General features: G+C 47.4%; 1 protein-coding gene across 2 annotated transcripts in view; it reads left to right on the forward strand.

Annotated features, from left to right (window-relative positions):
• SLC16A2 (solute carrier family 16, member 2 (thyroid hormone transporter)) overlaps positions 1-17,598 on the forward strand; it is a 112,248-nt gene extending 94,650 nt beyond the window's left edge. The window contains exons 2-7 of one of the 2 annotated variants that reach the window (XR_001145622.1): positions 1,865-2,009; positions 4,897-5,347; positions 6,162-6,305; positions 13,231-13,459; positions 15,012-16,331; positions 16,777-17,598. Coding sequence is in view for 1 of the 2 variants with exons in the window: in XM_004685589.2 (XP_004685646.1) it covers positions 1,865-2,009; positions 4,897-5,347; positions 6,162-6,305; positions 13,231-13,459; positions 15,012-15,232 (1,190 nt within the window). In the remaining variant the exon portion in view is untranslated. Of the gene's footprint in view, positions 1-1,864; positions 2,010-4,896; positions 5,348-6,161; positions 6,306-13,230; positions 13,460-15,011 lie in introns of both variants that reach the window. The other variant, XM_004685589.2, reaches the window with a different exon arrangement.
• Positions 17,599-19,061: the final 1,463 nt, after the last annotated feature.

The following is a 19,061-nucleotide window of genomic DNA, read 5'->3' on the forward strand; positions in this document are numbered from 1 at the left end:
TCTTCCTCCTAGCACTCACTGATCTGCTTAGTTTTGCCTTTTCCAAGATTTTGTATTAATGGGATCATTTGTGTCTGGCTTCTTTCATTTAGCAAATGCCTTTGAGAATTGCACAAGTTGATGTGTGTATCAATGGCTCATTCCTGTTTGTTTCAGAGCTGTATTCCATCATATTAGTGCATGCCCACTTGTTTATCCACCCTCACCAGTTGAAGTACATTTTGAGTTATTGCCAGGTTTTGGCAAATATGAAAAAACATCTATAAACATCTAGGTACAGGTTTTTGTTTAAACAAAAGTTTTCATTTATCTTGTGCAAATACCCAAGGGTGAGGTTAGGGGTTGTGTTTATGTTTAACTTTATAAGAAGTTGCCAGACTGTTTTCTATTGTGGGCATACCATTTTGTATCCCCTCAGCAGATGAGATTTCCAGTTCCTCTACATCCTCATCAGGACTGGGTATGTGGAGGTAGCTCACTACAGTTTTAATATACAGTTCTTGAATGATTAATGATACTGAGCATTGTTTCATGTGCTTCACTGTCACTCATATCATGTGTGCATGTGAAATGCCTGTTCAAATCTTTCTGCCTATGTTTTAAAAGCATTGTTTGCTTTCTTTTTACTGAGTTGTTAGAGTCCACTCACGCTTGTATTCTAGTTACCAGTCTTTTGTCAGGTATTCGTATTGCAAATATTTCCCCAAATTTGTGGCTTGCTTTTACATAACAGTATTTTTCAAAGAGCACAAGTTTTAAATTTTAATGAAGTCTAATGTATCAATTTTTGTCTTTTATGAATCATACCGCTTGTAAATATCTGTGAAATCTTTGCTTTACTGAAGGTCGTAAGGATTTTCTCCTCTACTACTTATGTTGAAGTTTTACATTTGTCTATGGTCCATTTTCATTAATCTTCATATGGTGTGGCTGTTGGTATTTACAGAATTCTTATATATGTGGTTACATCTAATCATCATTAAAAAAAACTTCGAGGAAGGCATATTGGGAATTTTAATGGCCATTTTGTAGCTGAAAAGACTGAGTATTAAGGAAGTGCTATGTGACTTTCTGAAGGTTCCACCAATAATTAGAAATGAAATTGTAAGGTAAGAGTTAAGTTTGTGATGAGAGTTCTAGCCTCCTACTGTCCCAGATCAGTACCTAGCAGCTAGGGTTCTAGAGGGCTGCTCAGAAAGGGAAAATTCACAGTGGGGATCTGGAAATGTATTTAGACACTGAGGGAAGAGACACAGGCAATAGACTAGCTCTGAGCTCCTCTGACTGCACTCTGCTGCCCCATTTAGGGCTCCACAATTAAAAAGAGCCAGAAGGTGGCCCAGAGCTGTGATCAGGTGATGCTCCATGAATATTTTTTTAGAGCATCTCCCCTCCATCCAGAATATGTCAGTCAATAGAGGTTGCATAGCTTGTGTCAGCACTCCAAGGTCACTCTGTAGTTGTAGCTCATAGGAAATCATGGCCCTTTTGTTTGGCAGCAGTGTGTATTTATCACTTTTACCCAGTTTTCTAAACTGGTGAGAATACAGTCACCAAACAGCCAAAGAGGATGGAAATGTTGTGAAACTGTGTGGTGGCTTAGACTAGAAGGGTCCATCATAGATTTGATGATCCATAAAGACCCCCAGCCCCAGGGTGTGTCTGCGAACTAGGCTCCTGGTACTTACATTGCCCTGCTACGGGCACTTTGGAAATCTTCTCTCTGGCTATTAGGGATTACCACGCTGGCAGGGTAGGACCCTGCAACACCCCCTGGGAAAGTCAGAGAAGACAAACTAAGGTAGCTATCACACCATCAGATACCACATCAAGCTAAGGTGTCTGTGCTTCTCTTTTTTTGCAGCATGGGTAGGAGCCCTGTCAATGGGCATGATCTTCTTCTGTTCTCCCATTGTGAGCATATTCACTGATCGTTTGGGCTGCCGAATCACAGCAACCACTGGGGCTGCCGTCGCTTTCATTGGCCTACATACCAGCTCCTTCACCAGGTAAGGCCAGGGGTTGCTGACCATTTCCCCCAAGGATGAGGGTTGGTTTTTCCCTGGATTGAGGTTGGCTTTTCCCTGAGGGTTGGCTTTTCCACTGGTGACAATTCTCATTGCAGAATCTCCTGTGGCTCTTTCCATGTAGGGTCCTTGAGGACCCTGCTCCCAGGAATCGCCTCAGTGGGACCCCCAGGAATACATCACTAGGGAATGTCTCCAGAGAAGGCCCAAGAACTCCAAAGTGGTGGACATAACCTAAGCTTGGGAATTCAAAGAGCTGGGCTCAAGTCCAATTTTGGCCACTGAATGGCTAGCAAGTGATAAAGAGCTATTCCCCACTCTGGACCTCAGTGTCCATGTAACTCGAGAGGACTAGACCAGATGGTCTTTTCAGGACTCTTCCAAGAATTTCCTGGGCATGAGAGAGGATGGTTCGCAGCATCCCACACTGAGACATATACCCCAGCACCTATCTCCCAGCGAGATATGGCTGAACACAAACCCTGGTCCCATTGGTCCCATGGTCAGACCTCAGCTGTGTCAGGCTAGAAGCAGACCATGATTTCTTTTTCTGATCTTTTTCTGCTATTCCTGCATATCTTCAGGGAGGGGGGAGTAAAAACCCTCCACCATGGCCTGAGAAATATGGGTTTCTAAAGAACTCTCCATTGACTCTCTTCCAGAAATACTTTGGAAGTTATGGTACCTCTTACTTCCATTCTGCTTGGGGTGGTATATTAGAATTGCAGCCTGGAGACACAGAGGTAGCACAGTGAGGATAGAGCTAATTTGTCACAGATCTACCTTCTGAGCTTGGCTTCCCAGAGGACTATGGTTATGCTATCTAGTCCCAAGATTCCACTCACCGCAGAGAATAATTGTGTTTTGCCACCACTAGACCGTGTGAAGGTGGGCCAGCTTTCTTTATGACTTGAGCATTTCCAGCTGCCCAGCCTACCTCCAACAGAGCTTGGATTCGGCCTGCAGTGGCTTCTTGGCTCAGTCTCATCCGGTTGGGACAGAAGCGGGGAAAACCATGCCTTGCCTGGAACCTGCTCAGCCCTCCCAGGGCAGCAGCTCCAACCCCTTTCAGGACCCCTCTGGTGGTCGGCCTTATTTGCCCTCAGCAGGCGGGTGCCTGGCTCCTTCTGGGAAGAAGGGCTGAGGCCTCAGAAGTGGCTCCAGTCTCACCACTGCACAGCAGAGGCTTGTTTTTTAAGGCTGCGCCCAGCAAAGTGTAAACAAATTAGGAACATATGAATCCCATTTCCCTTCCAGTCCACATGAGCTCAGTTACAGGAGGCGGAGGAGTACGTGTCTTCTGTTGGTCTTCTTTAGGTACAGTGGAGTAGGCACTCTGTTCTCCAGCTCCTGAACCTCTTCCCCCACCCCTTTTGCCCTTTCCCTAAGAACTTCTTCAGATCCAAGAAACTCTGGATGACTTCACATCCAGTGGAAAAGTGGTTCTGCTTGTGACCAGAGTTCCAAGTTACCCTTCCTGTCATCTGAATCAGTGTTCTGCGTTCTTGTGGATGGCATGCAGACAAGCAGAGAGGTCTGGGGTGGCAAGTCTACTCAGACACCTCCTGTCTCAAGGTCCTACCATAAATAGATCTGCCACACACAGCACTCTAAACTCTCAACCAGCCCCCCTCCCTGACCTGCTGGCTCCTCTCCTTTAGACAAGACCCCCCAGTCAGGCCAATACGCACTTATGGGAGTGGGCCCCAAGGAATCCAACAGAAGAGAAGTGGCTGGCTTGCTTATGTGTTTCAAGTAGAGGCAGCTCTATGGTAACCAAAGCCTTTACATACCCAGTGAATGCAAGGAGGGGAAAACAGTAGAGCGGAAGAACTGGAACCATGAGGGCTCGGTCCATACTTTCTCTGCAACGTAAGCTCAGTCCTTTAGAAAGAGGACTGGGCATATCGACATGGCAGAAGTGCTTGACCATGGAGAATATTAGGTAACTCAGAGGAAAAGGTGGAAGTTTCAGAAAGATAAGAAAATTCTACATGAGGTTATGCCAATGTTGTCTGCAGGCAGATGGCTCAGTAAGGTGACCTCCCGGTGGCCTGTTCCCATCTGACACAGGGACAGTGGCCTATGGCCAGTGAGGCCTGTTTCATGCCAGAACTTGCCTTATTTGGCCAAGCCTGCAATTTTTTTTTTGAGGCCCCACACCCTGTATAGTAGCCAGTCTACTTTGGAGAGCAAGTCCATACCATGTCTAGCAACAGGAGCTAGGCTCTCGAAGTTGAAGGACTCCTTACCTCAGGATCCCCATCTAGGGATCATGTAGGGACTGGAGTTTGGATGGAGCTGGGGAGGGGGTGTCTTTCAGGAGACAGCCATTCTCTGATGTGTTTAAGGCCCTGAGCATGGGGAAAGGCACTGAGGTGTCCAACAAAGAGTCCCATCCTTCCAGGATCTGGGGCCTTTCTTTTTGCTCCAGATAACGCTTTGGCCGCTGCCTCCTTCCCCCCTACCCCCCTGGTATCCAGGTGAGCAGTAAGCTGAAACTGTTCTCTTTAAGTCACTGGTTTACCCCTCTGGCCCCTTACCCAATTTTTGCCTGGGCTGGTTCTGAATTTCTTTTGAACAGTCCTTCACTATGGGGTGCTAGGATTGAAACTAGAGTCTTACAGACCTAGAGTCATGTCCCACTGTGGCAGACCCTCCACCCCCCGTGCTATTTGGTAAATTACTTCCTTGAACCTGTCTGTGAAACAAGGGTTAGTGGGTCTTATTCCTTGCGTGTTCTGAGGGTCAGTGGTAAGTGTGGCTGTGGGCTACTGGTGGGGGGTGCAGGTCTCAGGAGGCTGAAGGGGGCAAGGGGGGCAGGTTGCTGGTCAGGCTGCTGAGCACTGCTGTTGCGTCTCTCCCACAGCTCGCTAAGCCTGCGTTACTTCACCTACGGGATTCTCTTTGGTTGTGGCTGTTCCTTCGCCTTTCAGCCATCTCTCGTCATCCTGGGCCACTACTTCCAACGCCGCCTGGGTCTGGCCAATGGTGTGGTGTCTGCTGGGAGTAGCATCTTCTCCATATCCTTCCCCCTCCTCATCAAAACGCTGGGGGCTAAGATCAAGCTCGCCCAAACCTTCCAGGTGCTGAGTACCTTCATGTTCGTTCTTATGCTGCTTTCACTCACCTACCGGCCCCTCCTGCCCAGCTCTCAGGACACCCCAAGCAAGAGAGGTGTCCACAGCCTATGCCAGCGCTTTCTGGCTCAGCTCAGGAAGTACTTCAATATGCGAGTGTTCCGCCAACGTACCTACCGCATCTGGGCCTTCGGGATTGCTGCCGCTGCCCTTGGCTACTTCGTTCCCTATGTACACCTGGTGAGGAACCCTGGGGTGGGCCCACCCGAGCTGACCCTGTAAGCACTCCTTAACCTTCCTGAAGTCCACAGGGTGGGGTTGGAGGACATTGGAAAAGCAGAGCTTTTGAAAAAGACCAAAGGGTATGAAAGCCCCGAGGAGGGAAAGGGAACAATGCAGGGGGCTGCCTATGCCTGCGTTTCCCCCCACTGACACATCGTGATATACTTACAGAAGAAATAAAAGCATCCCCAAGATGCAGGATGTGAAGGACAGAGCACGGGATGCTGGCCTTTGCAGCCAAATGATTTTGGCCTAGGAAATAGCATATACTAGGCCTCTCTAGCTTCATAGTCCATAGCAATCTTTTCAACCTGCTAAAAATCCTGTAGTCAAGAAACCCATTCAGCTTTGTTTAGCAAACAGGTCCCAAATCTCCATGGCCTCAGAACTGCCAGTTATTGTGCTGCTGTTATCTTCTGCACAGACCTCTTGTTTCTGTGACCTGCTGGTGCTCCAGGCTGTCAGTTCTGGGTCAGGGGAAAGGAAAATTGTGGGGGAGCCTTTGCATTTTCTCAGACCTTAAGGCTGTCTTCTGTTCTGCCGGGAATTAGAGACACCACCCCTCTCAGCTGGTGCTTAGAAGCTCGAATCCAGAGATTCAGGGGATATGAAGCCTTTGAAGTTGTTAGAAGCAGCCAGAGGGCTTGTCTCAGAGATGGTTGCAAGGGCTGGTACTTTTGTCCTCCGGGAGGGAATAGAAGGCTCTGGATGTGCCAGCAGTTAACCATTCGGCTCCTCTTCTTCCTGGGGGATCTGGTGCTATGTTTTTCAGATGAAGTATGTGGAAGAGGAGTTCTTAGAAATCAAGCAGACCTGGGTGCTTTTGGTGTGTATTGGGGCTACCTCGGGCCTCGGGCGCCTCGTGTCAGGCCGTGTCAGTGACTCCATTCCTGGACTTAAGAAGATCTACTTGCAGGTGAGTGACCAGCCTGTCCGCTCTGGGAAGCAGCAGCCTGACCCAGATCTAGGTTTTCCCCAGGTGTTGGGAGAGAACAGTAGGCTGTGCCTAGGTTGTGCCCTGCATCCCTGCTGTGACACTGGCTTGCAGATGATGCGGGAAAGTCAGATTCTGTGAGCCATTTCCCTGGTTTCCAAATGAAGAAAATCATCCATCTCAGGATGAACTGAGGACCAGGGAGGGCATTCTGAGTGGAAGCTGTAAGAACACTTTCAGAGAAGGTATTTATTAATCATTCTTCCACCGGAAAAAGGGAAACCGAGGAAACCGAGGCATCTGCAGCCAAGGAGACTCACCACATTGCTATACTACTCTCTCTTGGGGGAGGCCTCAGGCATCTGTAGCACTCTGGACCCTGGTTCCTCTCTCTTCTAGCTCCAGGCCCAGCTCCCTCTCCTCTTATGTTTCCACAGCTCTGGGGCACCAAGACCCCATCCCATTCGTGGACACACACGAAAAGTGCCAGAAAAAACCAACCCTCATTTTCTCTCTATAGGGTTCACTTTTTCTCATTTATGCAATGAGAATAATTCTTGCCTTTCCTCCCTTTACCTCAAAGGTGAGAATCAAGAGAAATAGAGGCATGACCGGGCTTTGGAAGGGAAAATGTTTGCATGACTTATAAGGTTGTCATCCTCCTGCTGGTGCCTCAAGTGCCTCCATGTTGCGGGCAGTAGCCACATGGGTACTGAAGAGACCGCTTTCTGTGTGGCCTGCGCTCTGGTCTGCTGAATACAGACTGCTGCTTGAGCTGTCTGTTTTTGTCTGCCTGGTAGCTGCACTGCCTTTCTGCCCTAGCTGGTGCTTTTGCTCTTGCAAATGGACTTACCAAAAGGTGCCCACGTGTGCAATTTTGTGCTGGGGGTGGGCCCCAGAATTCATTTGGTCACATACAATCTATCAGGAAGTTGGTTGAGTTCCCTTCTGGGGAGATCCCAAAAGCACTTCCAAGGGCCCCTGACTGCACTTGACAGGGAGTTTCTCCTTTCTGACAGACCAAAGTTTGGGGATTTTTCTAAATATACTCATAAATCTTGGTCAAGGATGTGGTTACGATTTCCTTAAGTTTGCAAGAGCTGGTGACTTTGCTCTGTCAGAGCTCAGGGCGCCCTTTACATTGATGGAGAAACTGAAAGAAAGGCTCACACAGACAGCAGTGGCTGAGCTGAACGCCTATGTAGGACACTTCAGTACTCTAAGTCATGGGTGTCAGAATCAAGTCACAGTGAAGCTAAGTGACTGGACCCAGGTCAACCCAAAAGCCTACTCTTGAAGGAACTAATCATGAGATTTTGAATTCGTGCGCAAATCAGTATGTCCCTTATCTGAGTGGCTTTGGGGGGGCATACAAATATGGGTGATGTCCCCAGGCTCTTCCACTTGCCACCCCTGTTAATCTTCCTTGTTTGTATCAGCAGCTTCAAGATGCCAATCACTGGGGAAAGGCTTTATATGGAAGACAGCCAACAGCCCCTTCCTATCCAGCTGGCTCCGGTGTCACCACTGTTGCTAGAAGAGAGGTAGAGGTAGAGTTTGTGCAAAAGGAGGGCTGGGAAGAGAGACATTAGCTATTTAGAAGCAAAACTAGCCTTATGGTGGTATAGTTCTGCTGCCCATTTCCTTTACACACCACCTTCTCCTTTTCATTTTTACCATCCAGTTTTACCACTTGGAATAATAGAAAACAATCTTAGAACATCATAGCCAAAATATTTCTTCATCAACTTGTAGTCAGCTCCCTCATTTGACACATTGAGAAGCAGGCGCAGAGAGGGAAAGTGACAGCGTGTTCCAACTGATCCTGCTGGTGAATATCTCAGGCCAAGAGCCCAGGATAACGGATGGCCTTTTTTCTCTTGAACTGCTCAAGATGTTCTATCGTAGGAGTTTGCCTCCCCTTTACCCTGGATCACATGGAGTACCGGTCCTGGGAGAGGAAAGGACTGTATACAGCGGCAGGTTCTGAAGGACCCTTAACCAGATGCTGCAGGCCCTGCTGCTGGCACGTGTATCTGGCATCGAGCCCTACAGTCAGTGGGAAAAGAAGTGTTGACAGCCATGAGGCAGCTTCACTCTGTATCAGTTCTTGATGCCTGATTCTAAGTTCCACGAGGGCTTTTTAATTTCTGGAGCCTCATGAAGGATGTTAACAGGTTGCTGAACACAATAGGTAGTAATTCAGAGCCAACTGCAGTCAGCTACTGCTGTGCTTGTTGTTATATAATGTTATATGATGTTCAGAGATATTCTTACTGATTTACAGTACTATATATGCTTAAGGGATCTGCTACCGCCGTGACCACAGCCTAAGCAAGCGGAATTCACTGGGTCCCGCACCCTCCCACCCACTTTCAGTAGCCTCAATTCTGCGGACACATGGGATTTCTTTTAGTGTTGACTGTTCCTGTGTTTTATATCTCTGTAGTCTCTGTAAGCATGGACCCACCTGATGTTTGTCTTTCTCCTTTTGACTCTTTGTGCTCAAAATATTTGTCATCAGTTCCATACATGATGTCACAAATGGCATAATTTCGTCTTTTTTCTATAGCTGAATAACACTCCCATATTCTAGAGGATTCTGTAGCTGCGTGTATACATTCTTAGTCCACTGTTCTGTCCTTAGTCATGGAGGTTGTTGCCATGACTTGGCTATTATAAAAAGCGCTGCAATGACTATGGGTGTTCCTATTAGTGTTTCTGCATTCTTCAGGAGGATACCTAGGAAGACTTGCTCAGTTATGTGGTAGATCTGTTTTTTCTGTTTTTATCTTTTTTTTTTTTTTTTTGTCAATCTATCCGTAGTGTTTTGAGAAATGTCTATACTGGGTCTGGACCAGTCTGCTTTCCAACCAACAGTAGACAACAAAACACAAAGCTTCCTTTTCCTTCACACCTTCACCAATATTTGTTGTGTCTGCTCTTTTTTTTTATTTTAGTGAGTTTTTTTTTAAGTGTTATTTATGTTTCCATGTGTAGAAAAACTGGGGTATAGGCCAGAGGTGAAGGGACCAGAGTTGTGTGTGGGCGGGGTGGAGGTGAGAGGATTCACCAGAGATAGTGTGGGGAACAGAACAGGCAGATCTACTGAAAGACACTGCTGAGGGGAGCAGCGTGTAAGACAGGAGAGGTCTGCTGTGCCATGTGGGTCACCTCACTGGCCAGGGGTCGAACGTAGACCACAACGGTGAGAGTGTGATACTTAACACCTATGCCACCAGGAAGGCAGGCCCCTGTGTCTGTTTTTTTTTTTAAACACGGGCCATTCTGCCAAGTGTGAGGTGGTATCTCACTGTGGTTTTTTATTTGCATCTCCCTGGTGATAAATGATGAGCATTTTTGTCACAGACCTGTTGGCCATTTATATATTTTCTATGGAGAAGTGTCTATTTAGCAATCCTGTCCGTTTTTTTAAAGATTTATTTATGCATACAGAACTGGGGTACAGGCCAGAGGCTCAGGGGCAGCAAGAGGCTTCACCAGAGACAGAGTGGGGAGCAGAAAAGGCAGATCGACGAAGTACACTGCTGAGGGGAGCCGTGGGTAGGTCAGGAGAGGTCTGCCACGGCATGTGGTCACCTCAGGGTCAGGCGGGGATCGAACTCATGCTGAGGTGGCTTTAGCTTCGTAGTGCTGTGCTTTAACCCGCCTGGTATTGCCACCAGGGAGGGCCCTCTCTTGTCCGTTTTTTAAGTTGGGTTATTTGTTTTCTTTTTGTTGAGTTGCATGAGTTTTTTGTAGATCTTGGATATTAGCTCCTTGTTGGATGTATAATATGTAAATATTTTCTCTCCTTTGGTAGGGTTTTTTTTTTTTGTTTGTTTTACTGTAGTTATTTTTTTCTTTTTTGCCATACAGAAGCCTTTTACTTTAATGTAGTCCCACTTATTTTTGCTTTTGTTCCCTTTACTGTTGCTGTTGAGTCCCCAAAGACATTGCAAAAAGTAAAGCTTGTGGAATGTTTTGCATGTTTTCTTCTATGTATTTTATGCTTTCTGGTCTTGCATCCAAATTTTTAATCCATTTTGAGTTAATTTTTGTGTATGGTGTGAGAGAGTGGCTTAGTTTAATTTTCCTGCATGAGATTATTCAGTTTTCCCACACCATTTGTTGAATAGGCTATCCTTTCTTCATTCTATACTCTTGCCTTGCTTGTTGTAGATTAACTACTCATATAAATGTGGGTTTACTTCTGGGCTTTCATCTCTATTCCATTTTTGGCCGGTGCCTGTCTTTATTCTAACACCATGCTGCTTTGATTACGATAGAACTGCAATATAGTTTGAAGCCTGGGAGCACGATACCCCTGCTCTTCCTCTGTTGTCAGGATTGCTCTGGCTATTTGGGGCCTCTTGTGTTTTCATGTAAATTGTAGTAATATTTGCTCTATTTCTTTGAAGAACACCATCGAAATTTCAATTGGTATTGCATTGAATCTGTGTTTTGCTTTGGGTAAAATGACCATTTTGACAATATTAATTCTTCCAACCCATGAGCATGAAATATCTGTCAATTTCTGTTTTCTGTTTCTTTTAACAATGTCTTATAGTTTTCATTGTTTTTAACTTTGCTAAGTTTATTCTAGGTATCCCATTCTTTTTGTTGCAATTTAAATGGGATTGATTTCTTCATTCCTTTCTCTTCTAGATCATGCAAGTGATTTTTGTAAATTCATCTTATCACTGGCCACTTTACTATACAGATTTCTTGTCTAATAGTTTTGCTTGTTGTTGTTGTTTTTTTTTTAACCCAGTGGGGTCTTTATGGCTTTTGAAGGATAATAGTATGTCATCTCCAAAGAGTGGTAGTTTCACTTTTTTCCCAATTTGGATTCCTTGTATATCTTTCTCTTGCTTAACTGCTTTAGCTAGGACTTAGAGGACTGTGTTGAATAGTAGTAGTGAGAGAGAACACCCTCTGTATGTATGTGATCTTTGAGGAAAAGTTTTCAGTTTTTCACCATTAAATATGGTGTTATAGTAGTTCTGTCATATATGGCCTATATTATGGTATTAACTCTTTTTAAAAAGTTTTATTATTTTATTTATTTATATATTTATGTATTTATCATAATCAGAACAGCATGGTATTAGAATAAAATTAGGCACCAGCCAAAAATGGAATAGAAATGAAACCCCAGAAATAAACCCACACTTACATGAACAGTTAATCTACAACAAACAAGGCAGGAGTATAGAATGAAGAAATAAATAAGATGTATTTATTTATAGAAGAACTGGGGTGTAGGCCAGAGGTGCAGGGGTTGAGAGGATTTATCAGAGACAGAGTTGGGAGCAGAACAGGTGCATCTACTGAAATACACTGCTGAGGGCAGCAGCAGGCAAGACAAGATAGGTCTGCTGTGCCATGTGGGTCATGTCCCTGGCCAGGGATGGAACTTGTGCAGCAGTGGCTGGCAATAACTTGATAGCACTGAGACGTTAACCACTATGCCAGCAGGGAGGCCCTGTATTATGATATTAACTCTTAATTGGAATCCATCATGTCTTCCTTGATAGGTGGTTTTACCTTATAGTTGTGTATGAATCTCCTAAGTGGAACCTGGGCTACCCAGGTTCTTACTCCTCACTCTGCCCAGCTATCCTAAAACGGCATAGCAAAGTTCAAAAGTCCCCCAAGGTTGGGAACAGATAGAAGGTGGGTGTGAGGTGAAACATACAGCTATTGAGGTGAGAACTGTACACCTGACACCTATTCAGTAGTGTAAACTAATGTTGCTTCAAAAAAATAAAAAATCCCCCCAAAAGAGGTTTCCCCACATGGCATGGCCAGGACACTTCATCTCCAAAAACCTATGAACCCTAACAGATCCACTACCGGCGATAACATAGAAAACATTTAGGTCATTCCCCAGCTTTAAGCCTCCTATCACTACCATGTATTTTTGGCAAGCTCACCCTGTCTGTGTGAACTAGTACAAAATCCTGGGCCCTGTGAAAATCTAAACCTGACCCTGTGAAGACCTGGCTATGCTGGCTGCAGTTGCAATTGGAGGGATCGCTTTGCCTACAGCCAACATCTTCAGCCTGACTCCCCAGTACAAGTTATAATAATCATATCAAAAAGCAAAAGTATCTCTAGCAGTCCTTCTGTCATCGAAAGGGAGAAGTTCGCTGCCAAAAGACATTTCCTTGTTTTGGAGTCAGTGCTCAGCCCAAAGGAAGCCCAGTGGCAAGAGTAGACTTCAGGCCCCCTCTCAGTGGCTTGGCTCGATGGCCGGCCAAACCCAGAGGCCCCAGAGCCCCACTGTCTGAGATGTCTGAGAAGGGTGGTATGTCCAGTGACCTAAAGCTTAAGGAACCTGGGTGAACCTCCCAGTGGTCTCCTTCATGCCAAGGTGTTTACTAAAATCAGCACCCTGCAGTATGGGCACTGCCTCCTTCCCCGTTTTAGGAAGCCATGTTTTCCATGTATGTCCCCATTTTATTAGCATCGAAATCATCCTCACTTCCTGCACTTCATTTTCCCATACCTTAGTTGGATCTCAGAACACCATGTATTTTCGCCCCACACCCGGATGCCTGGGGCAGCCAAATAAAGCATCAAAAAGCAGAAAGAGCAATTCCCTTCATCTCAAAATCTGGTACGAAGACAAATTCTTGAGGAAGTGGCCATGTTTCCACTCCCATTTTTAAAAATCTTGACAGAATCAGAGTTAAATTTGGGTTCCCTGAAAAATACCGAACTCTTCAGTGCAGAACTTAGAAAGGGCCAGTTAGCCCTTTACCCAACTGCTTGCTCTGTTGACATCCCCTTACCAGCTCCATTTTCTGCATGGCAGACATAGGCCCTGAGAAAGGAGATGTGACTGCTATGTGGTCTCAGCCGGCCTGCACAACATGATCCTATGTTCTTGCTTCCCTAGGTCATCTCCTTTCTGCTCCTGGGTCTGATGTCCATGATGATACCCCTGTGCCAGGGCTTTGGGGGCCTCATCGTTGTCTGCCTCTTCCTGGGCCTGTGTGATGGCTTCTTCATCACCATCATGGCCCCCATCGCATTCGAGCTGGTGGGCCCAATGCAGGCCTCACAGGCGATTGGCTACCTCCTGGGCATGATGGCGCTGCCGATGATTGCTGGGCCCCCCATTGCAGGTGAGGCTGATATTCCAGGGATGGTGTGAGTGGGTACGTCCAGTCTTCTCAAGGGCCCCAGCTATCTGAGTGCTTCTGCTTGAGATCCTTTTTCCACTATTCTCTACTAAGCATCCTTGACAGAGTACATGAAACGTTATATAACTACATGTTGGGAGGTGGGGGAAGGCAAAGCAGAGAGTTCTTACATAGATTAATTTGGGGAAAGGGGCTTTTCATGGATGTATATCTGTTTCAGTGGTAGTTTATTCTAGACAGCATGGCAGATTTCAGAAGGGTGGGGAGAGAGAAATGCATTTGGCCTTCTCTGCCATTGTAATGATTCTGGATCTTCTCTCTTCAGAGGCAAGTATTTGCCAGGTAGTTGGGCAGGAAGCAAACGGAAAGTAGAACCTCATTTTATTAAGGCTTAGACCCCCTCCCCTCCTCTACTGGATTCTGAAACTGTAGAAGATATTCGATTAAGACCACTTCCCAGGACTGGGCCAGTAATTTCCCTTCTGGCAGGCAGCAGGTAAAGTGATGGCTTGCCATCTTTCAGCACTCCCAGTTCTCTTTCCAATCTCTCAGAGGGCATTTTTAGTACCCCTGGGATCATAGGAAACAGGGGAAATCAATCAAAAGAGAACTTCATTTCTTTTCTTTAGGGTTTATTGCAAATATTAATTTAAGGGCTAACATCTAGGCTGGTCCACTGAGCCAACTCAACAGCTATTTCTTGAACACCAATTCTGTGACGGTATCATGAGGGCATCGGTCATACTGTGTGACAGTGGCAAAAGCTCCCTGTCAGGCCCTTGTGCCACCACCACAGTGTCCACTGTGGTGACAGAGCCTATACCCAGCCTCTGATCCCAAAGACAGATCCCCGAACTGATACTTCTTTCTGCGTTTGGACCTCCTAAGCAGCCCCAGGGCATACTGGCCTTTCCTGAGTGGTGTTTCTGGGCTCATCCTCCCTTTGCAGTACCCCACATTACCTTCTGGAGATGGGCTGGGGAGCCTTGCACCCCAGGTCAAACACATCCATGGTAATTTGGCAGGAACCCAGAGGGGTCAACCCCTCTCTAACGAAAAAGAAAAGCACATACACAGACTTCTTAGGGCGAATGGGAACTCTACTAGCTTGTTGCACAAGAACACGCCAACCCGAGATGAAGGTAGGAGAGTATATCACTGCGAGCCATGTTTGGGCACCTACTGTGGCGTTTTTAAACTAGCTTTCCTAACTCAGTGTCTGGGAGAGACCAGAAGTTGCTTATCAACAGCTTCATGGAAGTCACGAAAGAATTTTCAGAGACATGTCATTAGTTTTTCTCATCAAGAGCTTGAGCCTTGAGGGCCTGTAGCCTCAGTGTCTCAGGGAGGAGCTGCCTGTTTTTGGAAGAGAGGTTTAATTTATTCTGTCTAGCAGTGTTTGAGTGGAGGGGCTTCCAGGTCAGGGTGGTGCAGGCCAAGACTCGGGCCAGGTATAAAACTAGAGCCAGAAGTAGAGCACCTCTGTGGGCAGCAAGACAAAGCTGAGCTTGACTTGTTTTCTTCTCTCTTTCAGGCCTCCTTCGCAACTGTTTTGGGGATTACCACGTGGCCTTCTACTTCGCTGGTGTGCCCCCCATCATTGGGGCTGTGATCCTCTTCTTTGTCCCTCTGATGCATCAAAGGATGTTCAAGAAAGAGCAAAGGGATTCCAGCAAGGATAAGATGTTGGCCCCTGACCCGGACCCCAACGGGGAGCTGCTGCCGGGCTCCCCCAGCCCCGAGGAACCTATCTAACGCCTCTCCCTCGCTGCTGTGTGCTCCTGCCCAACCCTTGCCCTCACCATGCCCTGCTCAGCATTTACATTTTTTGCCACTAGCACACGTGTTCCCAACCCTGTGCACGCAGCGTGTCAGCCACCCGACCAGCCCCTCGGAGCCAAGGCTCCAGGTGTTCCAAACTCATTAACCAAATTCTCCCCCGAATGCCTTTAAACGTGCCAGGGCCCTTCCCTGCCAGAATCTAGGAAGGCTTAGGCTCACCCCCTGGCCTTTGGAACCTCTCCATACACTTTCTAACCCCCGGGGGAAGGGAGGGATGGGGCCGCTTGGCCCCAGCTCATTAGTCAACCACTAAAAGCAACTGCCAAAGGTGCTACTATGTTCGCAGAAGCCTGGCGAGGAGACCCAAGCCTTTGTGTGCTGAAGACTTCCTTGCACTGGGGAGCACTGGGTTGGGGGAGGAAAGAGAGCAGAGAGGCAAAACCAGGCAAGGAAAACTTCAGCTTCAGAGTCTCTGAGGGCTGTGGCTTCCCAAGAGCTGTGGGTGCCATCAGTTTACAAGTGTACAGGTAGTCTCCCCACCATGTCGTTGGTCAACAGTCTGCTTCTTCCTCCCGCTTTCCCTTTTCTTCCTCTAATGTTTCCTCTCCCTTCTCTTCACCCTCTATTTCTTTTTATGACTGTCATAGACACATAGGTGCTTGAAGAAAGGAGGGACCCAGAACTTGGGCCAACTAGCCTCACCTTGGCCCAACCCACCCCTAACACTAGCGTCAACCCCACTCATCTCAGACTGAGTCACATCTCACTTTTTGGCTCAAGTTGCTATAATCATAGACTGGAAGCGTAGACTCACATAGGAAAGGGACCTTAAGCACCCTTACTAATTTTTTTAAGTTCCACTCACTGATTTTTACAGATTTCCCAGGCCAGTGCTTACCCTGGAGGCCCTTCCAACTCTCCATCTTTATATCCACCTGTCAAAATGTGAAGAAATTCCTTTCATCTCAGCAGGCAGAAAGGGACTGAACAGGGGTGGCACCGGTGGGAGGAGGGGCAACCGCCACTGATCTGGTGAAGGACCGACGCCTTCATTTCTCATTCCTCATGACAGGTCAGTCTTTCCACCTGATCTAGGCCAGGAAAGGGGATGGTCTGGGGAAGTCCCATTCCTAAATCTGGATCAAAAGGTTCAGGCAGCAGCTGCACCCCGGGTTGGACAGTTTATTTTAAGAAGGGGAGACCATGTAGTCTTCACCACCCAGGGTGTTGCCCACGCCAGGCATCCTGGGCCTCTCTGCTAGGCAGCCAGTAAAGGTGCCAAGAAAGGTAGACTCCGGACATCTTGAACCTCCTGAAATAGATGCCAGACGCTTCTCTCTGCACAAGCCCCGGGCAAGAGCCTGCGATGAGCTTTCCCAACCAGGCTGTGGCCAGCTGGCGCACCCCACCTCTGTAGGAGCTCAGCCTTTCTCCACGCTTTGTGTTTCTCTGCTCTATGGGCCTTTGTTCTGTTGTGTTCCAACTGTTATCCTAACCTTTCATCATCTTCTTGCCAGGCATATTTGGCTGTCACTTGGAGCTAACAGTGACTTGCCACCCCCAGCCAGGGCTATCCTGGGTCCAGGAGGATGAAGTTGGCTCTGAGGGACTCCAAAGAAGACAGTGGTCCTCACCCTGAGTTTCTCCATTACCAACAGGCAGCTGAGGCGTGGTGGCCTCTGATGGCCTCACTCCAGTCCAGAGTCCTGAGCCCTCTGCACTAGGCCCATTCCAGTTGGTGTCAAGGGCACAAAGGAGAACCCACTGGCTCCTGACTCTGTGGACAGGAAGGGCCCGATTAGTGTACTTTGAGCTGAATAGTAGTGGAACGGGAGAAGTTGGGCCCGGGAGCCTTGTAACTCCCAAGAGAGACCACTAAAAAGGTTGGAGCAACGAGTCCCTGCTGCCACTCGCCCCCGCCCCATCTGTACCAAGTCACCGGTGGGCAGTTGGCTGGGCCGTCTCTGCTTCTCATGGTCTGGATAACTCTTAAGAATCAGGCTGCCATCCACTTCTCTCCAGAAAGAAAGACATTCACAGGTCCCAAATGTGCCCTGTCAGCTGTCACATACTTCTGGCGGGGTGCCCATTTGCTTACTCCACACGTGTGTGCGCATGTGTGGACCTGTGCGCTTTTGGAGAGAATGTTGGTTGGCGAAAGCAGCACAGTATTACTATTTAGGGTAGGATGCAGCCTCTTATGCACCACAGTTAAATCTAGGAATATGAACAAAATTTGGGAGCTTGAGATCTGGGACATTAAACCCTCAAAATGTTTGGAACAAAATAAAAAGATCTAAAAATCTAGCGTTGGTATGTATGTTGCCTACAAGGATGCAATTGTCTTACCCTGGCTAACAGCAGGAAGTTTGGCTTCAGAACTGAAATTACAGTTCAAATAAAATTTCTGGGAAAGGAGCTGTGTAAGGTGTTGGAGCTGGGGAGACTACTCAGGACTGCATTTCTTGGGGAGCTCTGAAGGGAAAAGTGCTTACTTAGAAGCTGGCTGTGTCAGAGCGGAGGCTCCATCGAGCCACAAACTTGTTATGTTGAAACTGGCAAATAGCTTAACAGTAAGTAATCCAGTTCAAGTCCCCTTTCTGGGTTACACAGCCAGTGAGAGACAGTCTGAATTGATGGTGATGCACAAGAGAGAGCTACACCGACAAAGCTGGGAGTAAACTTGGAGTGTCCTTGCTCATTCACGCCCTGAACTCAATAGGGGTACTGAGACCTACTGACTGGAAATGATGGCAGTGGGTTCAAAGTTTATCAGTGGCAGAGCTGGCTGAAACTTGAACTCAGGTACTCAACTTCCAGGCCTGCGCAAACCTCTCATTTTACAGATGAGGAAACCAAGCCAAGGAGGTTGGACAGAGTTGCCTGTTGCATCCAACAACTGTGTTGTGAGCCCGTATCCAAATAGATGTCAGCAGGAAGGCTCTGAGCAAAACATAAGATCTAATCTAAATTTGACTTTCAGCAAATGCCATCTTTTCACCGCACCCTCACTGCCAACCTGCAGGTGCTTTTGTTCGCTTCCTAGGCACTCCAGCCCTTCATGCAGCACTAGCCCTGGAGACCTGGCCCCACCTCCTACCCTCACACATACCCCCACCCCTCACCCCCCCCCCAATCCGAGAGAGAGCTGGAAACAGTAGCCAAGCACGCAGAGGAAAGGTGAAGAGAAGAGACCGGTTTCCCTTCATCCCTTCCGGAGTTGATGGTTTACTACCCTGCTGTTGGCTATTGTCTTCCCCCCTGACTCAGCACACATATCCTCAGGCTCGCATACGCCTCGTCTCCACCCACTGAGACTAATTACTCTGTCCTGCTGCTTGGCCCAGGGCTCTGCCACCCAAGGTCCTCTGCCCCCTCAGCCCCTCCCCTAGTAGCCCGAAGGCCCGAGTCTGTGTTTGATCACTCGATTTCAAAGTCGGTGGAATCCCATTATTTTTATGAGCATATGTTTTCCTCCAGGGCCTGTTCTCGTCTGAAGAGGTAACTGGCAGCTCCCTGCCGCTTCTCTCCAAAAGCAGAGGAGGTCAGCTGACAGGGATTTACAGGTGCCCCCCCCCCTCCACGCCACGGCTCCCAGCCTCGGTGTCTGACAGTTTGTGCCAGGTGCTTGTTAGAACCAGGGCCCATGAAGCAAGTTCTGAATTCTAATAATTGTCAGGATTCATCAAGCTGGGAAGACGTGAAATATAGAAGACACCGCAGGAGGCACAAGGAAAAGATTAGACACCCAACTCCTGCCAGTGGTTGAGTAGACTTTGCTTTAGAAGACCCTTCAATGCCT

Source organism: Condylura cristata, unplaced genomic scaffold (genome assembly GCF_000260355.1).
Source record: "Condylura cristata isolate star-nosed mole 26May11 unplaced genomic scaffold, ConCri1.0 scaffold00019, whole genome shotgun sequence".
In the NCBI taxonomy this organism is placed as follows: domain Eukaryota; kingdom Metazoa; phylum Chordata; class Mammalia; order Eulipotyphla; family Talpidae; genus Condylura; species Condylura cristata.